At 34.3% G+C, this 14,321-nt stretch overlaps 2 protein-coding genes across 2 annotated transcripts; one reads left to right on the forward strand and one right to left on the reverse strand.

The window, feature by feature from the left end:
* Nucleotides 1-5,126: 5,126 nt before the first annotated feature.
* On the forward strand, nt 5,127-8,297 carry LOC110915364 (peroxidase 72-like). Its single transcript, XM_022160042.2, has 4 exons — nt 5,127-5,342; nt 6,205-6,396; nt 6,489-6,654; nt 7,770-8,297. Exons 1-4 carry the CDS (start codon nt 5,136-5,138, stop codon nt 8,180-8,182), a joined length of 978 nt encoding a protein of 325 aa, XP_022015734.1. The 5' UTR covers nt 5,127-5,135; the 3' UTR covers nt 8,183-8,297.
* Nucleotides 8,298-10,693: 2,396 nt separating this feature from the next.
* LOC110915362 (epoxide hydrolase A) lies at nt 10,694-13,884 on the reverse strand. The gene is made up of 4 exons (XM_022160041.2): nt 13,531-13,884; nt 12,308-12,490; nt 11,975-12,216; nt 10,694-11,025 (listed from the first exon to the last, which is right to left on the reverse strand). The coding sequence occupies exons 1-4, from the start codon at nt 13,822-13,824 to the stop codon at nt 10,776-10,778; spliced, it is 969 nt and encodes a 322-aa protein (XP_022015733.1). The 5' UTR covers nt 13,825-13,884; the 3' UTR covers nt 10,694-10,775.
* Nucleotides 13,885-14,321: the final 437 nt, after the last annotated feature.

The raw sequence follows: 14,321 nt of genomic DNA on the forward strand, positions 1-14,321 counted from the left end.
GTATATACCAGATGTATACACCTGTGTATTATTCAAGTACATAGTGTATACACGTCGCTATATATCAGACTTATACATCTGTGTATTATTACATCTTGTTTTCACTATGCATCTTTTCATCAAACATTGATGTAATACATATATGTATAGAGAATATAATTAAATATTTTTAATCGTGTTCTAGATGAAACAATATTTGATAATGTTTGTATTTTTTAAAATTATCAAATATTAAGTTAGGTAATTTATGAGAGAAAAAAAGTATAGAGAATATAATTAAATATTTCCCTATATATTAAAACTACAACGAAATGAACAGTGACATTAAATAAATATTAAAAAAGAGCTTTGAATAAAAAATATAAAAATAGAAATAAATGAATGGTGTCGGGTACCGGTACCGGTATTAAATTTATCAAACTGAGTATATTTTCGGTATCCGTTCGGCACCGGTATTTATCGGGTTTTACCTTCAAATACCGGTGCCGTACCGGTACCGACCGTATCAAGCCGTACTGTACAAGGTATATTCGGTACCCATACCCATTTTTGAGGATTTTGGTAACGGTATTTTCGGTATCGGTTACGCCCCGCTTGCGGTATGCGCGTATAATGTATATATGTGTGGGCCATCGGGGGCAAAAGTGAAAGTGCACTAATTTTAACGTTATTTTACTAATTTCGTGAAAATAACGTTAAAAGCTGAGGACAGTTAATCATGCATCATGTGGTGGCGTTGATAGCTGAAAGACAAAGGGGTACATGCACTAATCGATCTTTGTCCCGATTGTTGAGTGTTATGTGTGCCTTATGTCCAAGGCTTGATGCAAAACTACTATCGAGCCGGGGGTCTCACTGGAAGCAGCCTCTCTATTCCTACGGGGTAGAGGTAAGTCTGTCTACATCTTACCCTCCTCAGACCCTACCTTTGCTTTGCTATTGGTGGGATTTACTGAGTATGATGATGATGATGATGATTTTCGGTACCGGTTGGTGCCGAGCTCATCAAATCCCGTAGCAATGTAGCAATGCAAGTAATTGCACAGTTTAGTAAGTAAACTGTATTTCGTTTGAATGAGGTTTTATATACACAACAACTTATTTGATTTATTTTTTGTCTTTTTACGTAATGAATGAATTGTAGCATGTAAAATTAACTTGGATATTTAGATTATTGATGAGCAAATCGTATCAAATTCGGTAATCAAACCTAGGGATGGCAATGGGTCGGGTTTGGGACGGGTTTAGGTAATCCCAAACCCAAACCCGGTTAGATAAGCTTGTCCCAAACCCGTCCCAAAACCCGTCGGGTTTCTAGCGGGTAAATACCCATCGGGTATCGGGTATACCCGCGGGTTTCGGGTAAACCCGTTAATTTAAAAAAATTACTCGTTCTTTTAATTAGAAAGAAAAATGAGAAGAGAGAGAAAAAATCAATTAATTAAATGGAGAAAGAAAAATACAATATACACTTGTGTCTATTAAAATACATATAAGTTACAAAAGATAATTATAATCTTGCCACTAAAGAAAAAATCTAGATCTACAAAATCAATGGTTATGATAAGTTCATTTTGTTCACAAATACATAATTGTTCACTCATGAACCCTACCCTTATGTACTAATAATTTAATTTGATTTTATTCTTTCTTTTTGTGACTAGCCCAGTCCGAACCGGATCGACCTATTTTTAATATTTAGTGATAGACGATTGTCCCTTAAAAAATTCTGCCCCATGAGTGAAGCGGGTTAGAATTTAGCTACCACAAAAAACTTTGAAAGGTAGTAGGGATAGTAACATCAAAATAAACAACATACATGTAAAAAACTGGCTAAATTTTAGCTGGCTAGAGAAACGTGTCGAGTGAATGGCAAACTTTTATTTCGGCTAAAATTTAGCCGCATGTTACACGTGTTATGCTATTATTGGTTTGGTTTTGTGGACCCATTGTATTTTTAAGATTTCTCTGACGACTTATGTGGTTTTTCTGATTGGCTCCGTTTGTATTTGTCTGGTTTTTTAAGGTCGAGTGTTATACTCATTAGTTCCGCACATTATCTCGGAGTATACCGGTGTGGTTCCTGCACCATCCCCACAGTTCCACAACAGCTGCCATCCCCATATTATCTTTTAGCAGCCTCAATTCCTTCTTTATCCAAATGACCAGCGCTAGTAAGCTACCACTCTTGCACGATTTTTGTGGGATATGGGGTGCAACACGGCGTTCCCCGCTTAGTGATACCACTAGAATAACACATGGTCTTATTAACAACTATTTTAATAAAAACTTGTGTCCACTTTTTTTTTAGAGTAGGATTACCTCTTTAAATATGATAATATGATAATTGATAACCTTAAAATATCATAACATGTTAACTTTGGCATGGTTTTACCGGTGACCAACAAGGCCGGCCTTAAGCAAATGTTGGATGGACGATCGTTCAGGGTTCATATCGATATAGGGCCCAAAAAATTTAAAATTATATATATATTTAAAAAAACTTCGATGTTTTTTAAAAAAAACTCTTATTAAAATTATATATATATATATATATAGGGGAAGTTTCAAATGAAAACCACTAGTTATTGTGAAAACTCGAAAACTAATTAAAAAAAGCCAAAAAAACATACAAATTTTTTTTTTATTTTTTTACAAACCAAATTTCGTAGGTTTTTTTATATAAAAAAAATTCAAAAAAAAATTGTGTAGTGCACATGTGTAATACTACACATGTGTATGTGTACTACACATGTGCACTACACAAATTTTTTTTTTAAAGTTTTTTTATATATATAAAAACCAGCTATTTTTATAAATAAAATTGAAAAAAAAAATGTGTGTTTTTTAGGCTTTTTTAGTTAGTTTTCGAGTTTTCACAATAAAAGTGGTTTTCATTTGAACCATCCCCTATATATATATAGGTAAAGGGTACTGTACAAATTCCCTTGTCGTAAATTACGTACGCTACAATCTCAGCCGTCCGATCATCTTCCCGCAATGAAAATCGCATGTTGTTTTTTTTTTTTTTTTGTAATAATTTCGCATGTGATAAATTTGATGAAATAGCAGGTGTTGTTTTGTAACAATTTCGCATGTGTTAATTCAATTTCGCATGTGATAATTTGATGAAATAGAAGGTTGTTTTTTTGTAACAATTTCGCATGTGGTAATTCAATTTCGCATGTGATAATTTTGATGAAATAGCAGGTTGTTTTTTTGTAACAATTTTGCATGTGGTAATTCAATTTCGCATGTGATAATTTTGATGAAATAGCATGTTGGTTTTTGTAACAATTTCGCATGTGGTAATTTTGAAGAAATCGCATGTTAAAAAACCAACATGCGAAATTGTTACAAAAAAAACAACATGCGATTTTCAATGCGGGAAGATGATCTGACGGCTGAGATTGTAGCGTACGTAATGTACGATAAGCGCATTTGTACGTTAACCAGCCCTTATATATATATATATATATATATATATATAGGGGGAGGATCAAATGAGAAGAATGAGAAGAATATCCTAGCCATAGATTAACATGATCAATGATTATAAATTAATGTGGCAAAGATGTAAATAAAACAATCTTTTTATGAGTTTTCTTAATTGAAAAGGGTATTATGGTAATGTTAGTGTAAGATTGCATTTATGTTAATTTGTTGGTTACATTATGTTATTAATTTGGTGGTTACAATACATTTATGTTAATTTGGTGGTTACATTGTGTTAATGTTTGTGTAGGATTTTATCATGTTTCTACATAACAAAAAAAAAATGTTACTACACACCTCATACATCAAATAGGATAATTCTACACACCCCTAGATATTCCTACACAAACATATAATGTTCCTAAACACATTTTTAAGGCTTATGTTACTACACAAACGCTTAGAGAAAGTTAAATTATATGTCATTAATGTGTTGTATTATCCTACACTCCCTCTGGATGTTCATACACAAACATATAATATTCGTACAACCTTTTTAAGGGTTATGTTCCTACACAAAGAGTTAGAGAAAATTGTATTATATGTTTGTGTAATGAGTATGTCATATGAAGTAGGGTGGTTAAATAAATTAATAAATTAATTAATTTATATATCTTGTTTTATTTTTAAGTTATAAAGTGAAAACCATAAATGAACTAATTTGAAAAGCTAGATTATAGGAAATTATTACATTAACTATAATGTTGAAATTACCTCATTACCCTTATGAATAAAACATTCTTATTGGTTAACTTTTTTTTCTCAAGATTTTTTTCTTCTCATTTGAACTTCCCACTATATAGGGGGATATATATATATATATATATATATATATAAAACTCTTAAAGGGCCTTGGTTTAAGAACAAAAAATGTTAAAAGGGCCATAACAGTTTAAGACTTGGATTTGTGACCCAATTTGCCAATGAAATTCGCAAAGGACCAAAATAACTAAATTCTTTTTAGAAGTTCAACTTTATGAAATTGTAATGAAAGTAACTCAGGTTCAATTAAATAAACAAAACTAATTCAAAACCAATGAATGAATTGAGGGGAGCTGAGCAAAAGTTTATTTTATGTCGAATAGATCCCAATTTTTTTATCTCGCTCAGGGCCATAAATTTTTTGTGATTTTCAGAGACGGCCTTGGTGATGACAAAAAATGTAAGATAATTCCTTTTTTTTTCATATGCCAAATCAGACCATGTGTAGTAGAGAGCATGAATAATGCCCCCACCCATGGACATTGTGCGACACGTGCCATCCCAGTCAGCAAAGGGGCATTATGGGGTGTTTTTTCACAAATGAGCGTAGTGGATAATGCCCCATAGTGATTACCCAATTATTATCTTTTAAAAAAATAAAACAAATAATATTAAGGGGCATTAGTTGGAAGCTTCTTATAGGACACAAAACTGGAGGAAGCATGCAATAGCGTTCTTTAAAGCATGCCTCTCCCCCAGTTTTTGAAAACAACGCCCAAGGGGGCGGTCCGATAGTGTTAAGGGGCGTTTTTTGGGAAAAAACGCCAAAAAAAACCACGGATGGTCTCATTATAAAAGCAACCTAACTCTTGAGTGACTATAAATACTTCCATCCAATTGTCCACTTCCATCACAAATCACAAGCCTTTCACAAGATAATGGCTCGGTCGTCAATCACCATGCTCATGGTTCTAATCTCTATCTTGACTCTAGCCAATGGCTCTTACCTCTACCCTCAGTTTTATGACATCTCATGTCCGCAAGCTAAACACATCGTCAGGTGTGTCGTCGAAAAAGCTGTTGCAAAAGAGGCTCGTATGGCTGCTTCTTTGCTCAGGCTCCATTTCCACGATTGTTTTGTCAAGGTTTGTTCTTCATAAGTATCGCCACTACTAAACTCTGCTACCCTTTGTGTTGAAAGTATTTGGTAACTAGTCACAAGTCCTTAGCGACAGCAGATTCTTGCAATGAGAAAAGTGTTTTAGTGGAACTATATGCAGTTTGCAATATTGTTATTTTTTTTCTTCTTTTAGAAATCGTATAAAAAATGTGTGTCGTCGTATTCTCACATGTTATCCTAGATAACAAAATGATTTTTCTTTACGAAAAGGTTCCGTTACGACCTAAAAAGGTTGAGCGGAGCATGAGTGAAAGTTAACCAAAGATTTTTATATTAGGATGTATCATTGAGTAGCAAACAAAACTAAGACCATGACTAATGGGCATTATAGGAGCGTGAAGTGATTTGATAACGCCTCCAACACCACCCTCGTTGGCGTTATACAGACATAAAGAGGGAGGAGCATTTCTACTATAATGTCAAATGGGGAGAAAAAAGATGAAAAGTAATGATTGAATCGCCATTAAGGGACGTTAACCATTACACATTTTTTAAAAGACCACTATGATGCTGATGTGTCGAAAAATGCCTAAAGGGTGACAATAAAGATTAAAATTGTCATGAAAGTTATATTAACATTTTAAGTCGCCATATGAACATTACAAGTCATTAGTTACCAAGATAACCTTAGTAGTAAGTTAGTAACACAAAGGAAACATGTATTAAATTAGTGACGTCTTAGCTGTTCCGAATGATGAGATGGTCATCTCAATACCTCTTGGGTTGTAGTGTTTATATACAGGAAATTATAATTAATTTATATCCAAAGTGTTGTTACATTGATCAGGAACTTACTTTTTTTTTTTGCAACAAAAATAATCAATTAGGGGTGCGATGCTTCGATACTTCTTGACAACAGTGGAACCATAGTCAGCGAGAAGGGATCCGTCCCTAACCGCAACTCAGCTCGTGGGTTTGAAGTCATTGACGAAATCAAAGCTGCATTAGAGGAGGCGTGCCCCCAAACCGTCTCGTGTGCTGATATTATGGCTCTGGCAGCTCGAGACTCCACCGTTCTGGTACTATATCTATCCTAACACAACCATGGTCCATGGCACATTACAACTTATTTGAACCTTAAATCATGAATGCATGTTTTAAATTTGTGCAGACTGGTGGACCAAGTTGGGAAGTCCCATTGGGTAGAAGAGATTCATTAGGTGCAAGCTTGAGTGGTTCTAACCAAAATATTCCTGCTCCAAACAACACCTTACAGACCATTCTTACCAAATTTAAGCTCAAGGGTCTTGACATTGTTGATTTTGTAGCACTTTCTGGTATGATTTAAACATGGTTTCCTGGAAAAAAAAAAAAGGTTAATATTTGGCCATTTGGGAATATCACAAAAAATAATCTAATCTTTTACTTTTATTTTTACTAAATTAATGATTGACCAAATAACGTTGCGCTGACGTGGTGCAAGAATCCCATAACCTTGCACTAACGTGGCACAACATTGGCCTTCTCTTGCGTTAAAGTAGAACAAGCTTTTATTTTTCTCTTTTTCTTTTAAATTAAATCAAGTTCGAATGATTTTAGATTTTATTTACTAAAAAGTTTATAATAATGTTAATATTTTAGAAGTAAAAAGGTTATAATAATATTAATATTTTAATTTTTTTTTTTTTCTGGCGCAAGGAGGACATGTGTTGGTTGGTTGTTTAGTGGAGGCCGGAAATCCTTAGAAAGTTAAAAAGTCAGTGACATGTTAATATGATTTTCTTATGAAATGACTATTCTTGTGATTTCCCTTAAATAGTTTGCATGCTTCGACTAATTACGAAAATGATCAAAAGTTTTTTTTTTAACATCTTCATCATACTCATACTCAGTAAATCACATCAATAGCAAAGCTAAGATAGGGTCTAAGCAAATTTAAATGTAGATAACCTTACTTATATCGCGTAGGACTATAGAGACTGTTTCTAGGGATACCCCTAACTTGATAGTAGTTTTACATCAAGCCTTAGATATAAGGCATATAACACTCAACAATTAAGACAAAGACCGACTAGTGCATGTACTCCATTGTCTTTCGGCTATCAATGCCACCACATGAATCATGATTAAGCATCCTCTATTTTAACGTTATTTTCACGAAATTAGTAAAATAACGTTAAAATTAGCGCACTTTCACTTTTGCCCCCCAAACACCCACACATGTATAGATTATATGCGCATAACGCAAGCGGGGCGTAAAAGTTTTCTTTAACATGATTGATTGAAAAGAAGAAGCAAGTATCTTTTACATGAAAATCTTAGAATACCCTATAATTCAAACAAATCTTGAAATATTCAAGAAAACATGAATCAAGAAAATCTTGAAAGCTCTATTATAATATAGTTGAATAAAAATGAAGATCTCTTTGGGCTTAAACTTTTCACTTTGCAGGAAGTCACACTATCGGAAATGCTAGGTGTACAAGTTTCAGGCAAAGGCTATACAACAACATGGGTATGGTGCATCCCGACTTCTCGCTAGACCAATCATATGACGTGGAGCTTCGCCAAAACTGCCCAAGATCCGGCGGCGATCAGAACCTATTTGTCCTAGATCCGGTGTCACCCACAAAGTTCGATAACGGTTATTACAAGAACTTAATTGCTAAAAGGGGTCTTCTAAGCTCTGATGAAATACTTTTTACTCAAAGCCAACAAACAATGGAGTTTGTGAAGCAGTATGCTGAAAATCAAGAGCTTTTCTTCCAGCAGTTTGCAAAGTCTATGGTTAAAATGGGAAACATTACTCCGTTGACTGGTGAATGTGGTCAAATCAGAAAGACTTGCAGGAAAGTCAACGGTTAAAAAAGAGGGTATTATGCTATGCTATCATGATCCAAATATAGAAATAACTATGGTTTGACGTAATATGGTGCTTTTCAGTTTGATAATTCTGTCTTCTTTTCTTTAATTAACTATTGTGAAGTTGTTAAGTGTGTGCCATCATTTGGAATATGAGCTATGTTATCCTCGTTTATATATATTCAAGTCAAATGACCAATTAGTCATAGATATACCATTTTAAATGTATAAAACAATAAATCAGTATATATATATATATATATATATATATATATATTTGAACGGCAACTTTCTTTTATTCCCTGTTGTCTATGGGACTTGAACTCAATATCTCCCTCTCCTAAGGTGTTTAAAGGTTTTGCCTTTGCCAATGGACCACCACCCAATTGATATAAATCAGTATATATTTAGCGTAACAAAACCGGTTGGGCTACCCTCGAGGATGGTCAGTGTAACTTTCCTTAATCTATACAATTTAAATATACAAAACAGTAAATCAATATACAATTTCATATAAATTTTGTAGAACGGATTAATTCTTAACAATATAGACATAACATGAAAAGGAATATTACAAAATGAAAATAGTACAAATAAATATAAAAAATAAATAAGACGATGGTCGTAAGACAAAGAATAATGGCTAAGACACTCAAATTTGGCATCTATACGCGTTTTGTCCCATAATTTACAACATCCGAAGGATTAGTTGTATTGACGGAGACGAACTCATTTGACTAGGGTCGAAAACAATATAGTTAAAACTTCTATTAAAGTGTGAACGTCATGTCAAATTTATTCATAGATCATTTTTCTACAAAACAATATTGTTAAAACTTTTATTTTCAATAGCTATTAAAAACAAAAGGTGGTTAAATTTATTAACCTTTCGGAGTTCTAAGTTGGAAGCAACCATAGTCGGGAAAAGGGTAAGAATGGCAGTGTCAAAGGTGGCAATGGGCGAAGAACGCGTTAGTTTTTGCATTCCCTCGACGGAGTTTGTACCAGTTTCCAAGGTGCGTTGATGTCAATCTGATGAATTTAGTTATATAGTTTTTCGTAACACCAGTAAAGAGATTTATCATAGATGTCTATAGTATAGAGCCAATCTGTGTTGGCGTATAATTTGATATAATCTCATTGCATATAGAACATTATCTCTTGGATTGTCATTGATCCCTTACTACATAACAGGATAACTGTTCATGAATTTGTTGGAAAATTGGAGTATAAGATTAATGCTTTGTCCTTTGGATTGGGCTCAACATCTGGGCTGAGGCCTGAACTTGTACACGTCACATCCTCAAGTTCCAACTAGAGGTGCACAAATCAGGGTTTTTTAATACCAAATTCCTAACATGGAACCTATTTCAGGTATGATCCGGTATTGAATAATTGGCTATTGAGAGAAACTGGGTAAGGTTTGGGTACGGGTATTGAGGAGAAAAACCATACCTTTGTGCCTATATACCCGGTAGAGTATAATCGGGTATGGGTCCGGGTATTAATACCCGGTTTTAAAAAAATATGTTTTTTAATCATTTTATACAAAAATAATATCTTGTAAAAATTAAATTTGATTTGTAAAAATAATAAAATAAATTAAAATGATAGAAATTCACTCAAGTACAAAATAGTTGCTTTATAATATGCATTTTTAAAATAACTTTAATATAAAAGTTGTAAAGTAAACATAAAAATATACTTTAAAAATTTGGGTATTCTAACTGGTATTAAAAAAAAAATTGGTATCGGGTATAGGATATAATCGGGTTCGGATATAGGGTATGACCGGTTCCGGAAATTTTCAGGTATAAATCGGGTATGGTTTCATGTATAGGTATTGAGCTCAAAATGTATACCCTGTCCATACCACACGGGCGAGGTCGGGTTTGGTTACGAGCATATAATACCCAGGTACAAAAATAACCGGTTCCGGGTTTTTCTTTCTGGTCCGGTCCAGGGTATGGGTTTTTTTTGCACCACTAGTTCCAATTCTCTCTTTACGTATTACATGAAAAAGTGCATGAATCAGTAATGTCATAGAACTCAAAATCAATCAATCGTACAAGATGAAGCTCACCTCTATATATAACAAACTAGAGGCGGTATAACTAACCAACCAACCTACCTCTAGCTAACCAACTCACTGTAACCAACTCTCAACTATATATAAACTCTAATATTACACATACATATATAACCATACTGACTTGACCGTTAGAGGGTAGGCTCTGAGGCTACGGGGTGAGGACCCCTTCTAACGAGTTTATCTACATGTTACAGCTCATCTGTGGGCTCAGGAATGCCATATAAAAACATATGGCCCAACTGGACCCACCAGATCATAGATCATTGTAGCAGCAAAGATGATTGATTATTGATGACAAAGATTTTGATCATTATGGTTCTTATCTCTTCAGGGTCCCAGAGAGCTTCAAAGATTATGAAGTTGCAAACACTGAATCAAGATTTCAAGTATTATTAAAGATGGAAATTGCAAACACAAACAGCGAAAGCAAAATTGGTCTAATGGTCTCAATACATTAACTTATTTGTGCTAGTTTTGATACATAAATAAACAGACCCTGTGATCCTAGTTTTTGGCTACTTTCTGAATAAAGGATATGATCTCATCACAGACTTCTTGAGGTTTCTCGTGCTGGATAAAATGGTGGCCACCGTCAACTATGACAACTTCGATATCAGGAACTAGCGTCTTCATAACGTTTCCCTCGATGTATGGCTTTGAAAAGGTTTTATACCCGATATCTTTATCTCCGATAATGAACTTTGATGGAACTGTTATCTTTGACCCTTGCCATGGTGCTAGCAGCTCCCATGTCCTGCAATTCAGTTCAATTACATTCTTCGTACATAGGGGTGTCGATCATTCGGGTTGACCGGTTGAACTGTTCAACCCGAACACGACCCATATATTTATTCATGTCAAAAACATCAACCCTAACCCGGACACACTTATAATCTTGCAACCAGGGGCGGACCCACATGGTCTGGGTCGGGGTCCACGGACCCCAATCTTTTTTTTAAAAATAGTAAAAGTGGTATGTTAAATTTTTCAATGACCCCATAAAATAAATTAATTGGACCCAATAGCATTAAAAGCAAAGATGGTGTGGTGGTAAATTTACTTGTGTTCCATCAAATAGGTCTCAAGTTCAAGTCTTACTTGAGTTGTTTTTTTAGTTTATTTTTTTTTCATCAAAATTAAATTAGTGTTTTAAAACAACACAATCACCCATTAACCCTCTAATTTGCTTCTTTAAAATGATAAATTGAATGTCATTTTATTTAACACTTGATTACCAAATAAAACTTCCAACATATAAAGCAGTGGTTTCATGTCCAATTAATGCTTCTACATTATTTCCTAGCCCCGACCCTACTACGTTGATCGACTCGAAAATTTTAATGTTTGGTTGTGAAAAATCCTTACACAAAAAATGGACCCCAATGAAAAAAAAATCCTGGGTCCGCCACTGCTTGCAACCCAAACATGACTCGTTTGACTCATTTGTCTAAATGTGTCAAACGGGTTGGCAGGTAGTAATCAAGTTGTAAACGTGTTAATCAGATTGACGGGTAGTAATAAATTGGTTAAACGGGTCGTAACCGGATTGGTGGGTCAACCTGTTTACTTCAACGGGTTAAACATGTCAAGCCTAACACGATCGTTTAAGTTATACTAGTCAACCCAAAACCTGATTATTTGCGTGTCTTAGGTTGTGTCGAAAATTACCACCCCTAATTCTTTTGTGTTAACTTTTAACTTACAGGTCCATAGCGCGGTAGTAATTTAAACCACCCGTGAATCCCGACTCCTGAAACTTATCTGCATATATCTGGAGCTCCTCTTCAGTAATCCATGGCGGTAACTGCGACGGTATTTCTAGATCATCAATGATCTCCATGCCGGGCGGTGCTATCATTACGTCGGTTTTATCAATCAGCAAGAACTTTTTAATCACTGTCAGGCAATCATATTTTGCAAAAGCTCTCTCTGCTCTTCCTGGTTCCTGTATTATTAGTTTCCATAAGTTTAATTATTCATTTTTTTATTAAAAAAAAAAAAAACATGTGTCAGTCACAATAGAGAGAGAAGAGAACCTGGAACTGGGAGACATATAAATTATCTCCAAATGATTGCTTGAAAAAATGAGTAGGCTTGGTGTGTGGGTCTCTAGGAAAGAATGGAACACACATAGCAACCATTCCTTTGATTCTATCAGGTCTGAATAAGCTAAGATGCCAGGCAGCTGTTGCACCCCAGTCATGTCCCACCACAAACACCTAATTCAATCAATAAACGTCAAAAAAGACGGTCTCTCATGGGTCGTGTTCGTAAGTTGGTGGGTCGAACTCCACACGAAAATGAATACCTGAACACGACACAAATTTCTACAGCGAGCATGCCTCATTTAACCCGTATGATTTATTTTATTATTTAGTTTTTTTTTTATTTATTTATAATCTCAAATTACAATTTACATCCAAAAATACAAATGTATATAAAATAGTTACGTTTGATATATAAAACTTAATCTTTATTTCTCCTTCAATTAAATTTTGGGATATAATATCCAATTTGTTTAAATTTCAACATAATATACATATTTCTTACTAGATTTATAAAGAGTAAATGATTAAACATGTCAATCAGCGAACTCGCCAGGTGAACCCCAAACATGGCCCCTTTAGCTAATTGGGTGTCAATTGGTTGTGTTTGTGGGTTGACGAGTTGAACCTGACACGAACTCGAAAATCGCTTCATTTAACTTGTTTTATTTTTTGTGATGATTAAACATGTCAACCCGCCGCGAACCCTCATGTCAACCCTTAGTCAACATGTTCATAAGTTTGACCCGAACCCGACCCGTATAGACCAAACTGAAACCCACAAATTCTGTGTTAGGTCCAATGTTTTTATAACCGGACCGGACATTGAACCGGACTCCTTACCGGTCCACTGGTCTGACCGGTCGAACCGGTTCAACCGGATTTAAAAACCGAATAACGCTTTATATATGTGTATCTATTAGTGTATAATCATACTTATTCACTAACGTAAAAAAAACTAAATAATATATAATCTAACTTATTCACTAACGTAAAAAAAAAAAACTAAATAAAGTAAAACAATTAACAAAATTAAAATCTGGTAATTCTTTTAACTAAATTAAAAACTGGTTATGCTTTAAACTAAATTAAAATAAAATTTGAATATTCTTTAAACTAAATTAACTATACTCACAAAATCTATATATTTTTTGTTTAGTTTGGTTTTTTAATTTGCATCCCAAAGTCACACACAAAAAAAGGTGAAAGAGGACCTGTTGCTGATTGAAGTGATCAAGAAGGCCAATGAGATCTGCAACTATGTGAAACATAGTGTAGGAAGAGGGGGATGGGGGTGAGTCAGAATCACCATAGCCACGGAGGTCAGGTGCAACCACATGGTAGCCATGGGTAGCCAGGTGACGAATCTGATGGTGCCATGAAAACCATGTGTATGGGAACCCATGGAGCAGAAGGAGGAATGGTCCTGGGCCTTTTTTCTCTGCCACGTGGAGATATATTCCGTTGGTTTTGATTCTATGGTGTGTTAGATCACTCACCGATTCCATTTGTGTACCTTTTTGAGATTTTTGGTTCCGTGTAAGTTTGGAGCTTATAATTTACAACTGTGAACTTGAGAAAATAAATAGTGTTCAATTTGCTTGTTGCCATGGTCAAAGGTACAGCGTTTATTTTTTGGAAAAATCAGCGGATTAGGATCAGACTGACTTTTAAAACTTGAGAAAAAAATAAACATAAAATTGGAAAAATCAGCGGATTAGGATCAGACTGACTTTTACAACTTGAGAAAAAAATAAACATAAAAAAATAGAAATCTGAATGGGGTAGGCTAAATATACCCCTTCTTATTATTTTTTATACCCATTTCCATAAAATCATATTAAAACTTGTAATATTTACCCCTTATACAAATCATCATTTTAAAAAATATTCTTTTTGTTACAAAACAAATTCAAAAGTGTAAAAAAAGATTACAGACGTTTTCTTAAATATTTAATTTTTAATTTTTATTTAAATCATATTTTTTAAAAAGTTTTCATATATT

This window comes from Helianthus annuus, chromosome 16 (genome assembly GCF_002127325.2).
Source record: "Helianthus annuus cultivar XRQ/B chromosome 16, HanXRQr2.0-SUNRISE, whole genome shotgun sequence".
Lineage (NCBI taxonomy): Eukaryota > Viridiplantae > Streptophyta > Magnoliopsida > Asterales > Asteraceae > Helianthus > Helianthus annuus.

Bases quoted from the DNA above. Each gene is read 5' to 3' on its own strand.
- LOC110915364 (XM_022160042.2), top strand. From the start codon at position 5,136: ATGGCTCGGTCGTCAATCACCATGCTCATGGTTCTAATCTCTATCTTG. The intron at 5,343-6,204 runs GTTTGTTCTTCA...ATAATCAATTAG, and splicing joins TCCACGATTGTTTTGTCAAG to GGGTGCGATGCTTCGATACT. The intron at 6,397-6,488 runs GTACTATATCTA...AAATTTGTGCAG, and splicing joins CTCGAGACTCCACCGTTCTG to ACTGGTGGACCAAGTTGGGA.
- LOC110915362 (XM_022160041.2), bottom strand. From the start codon at position 13,824: ATGGAATCGGTGAGTGATCTAACACACCATAGAATCAAAACCAACGGA. The intron at 12,491-13,530 runs GTCCTCTTTCAC...TGATTGAATTAG, and splicing joins ATCACTTCAATCAGCAACAG to GTGTTTGTGGTGGGACATGA. The intron at 12,217-12,307 runs GTTCTCTTCTCT...CTAATAATACAG, and splicing joins TATATGTCTCCCAGTTCCAG to GAACCAGGAAGAGCAGAGAG.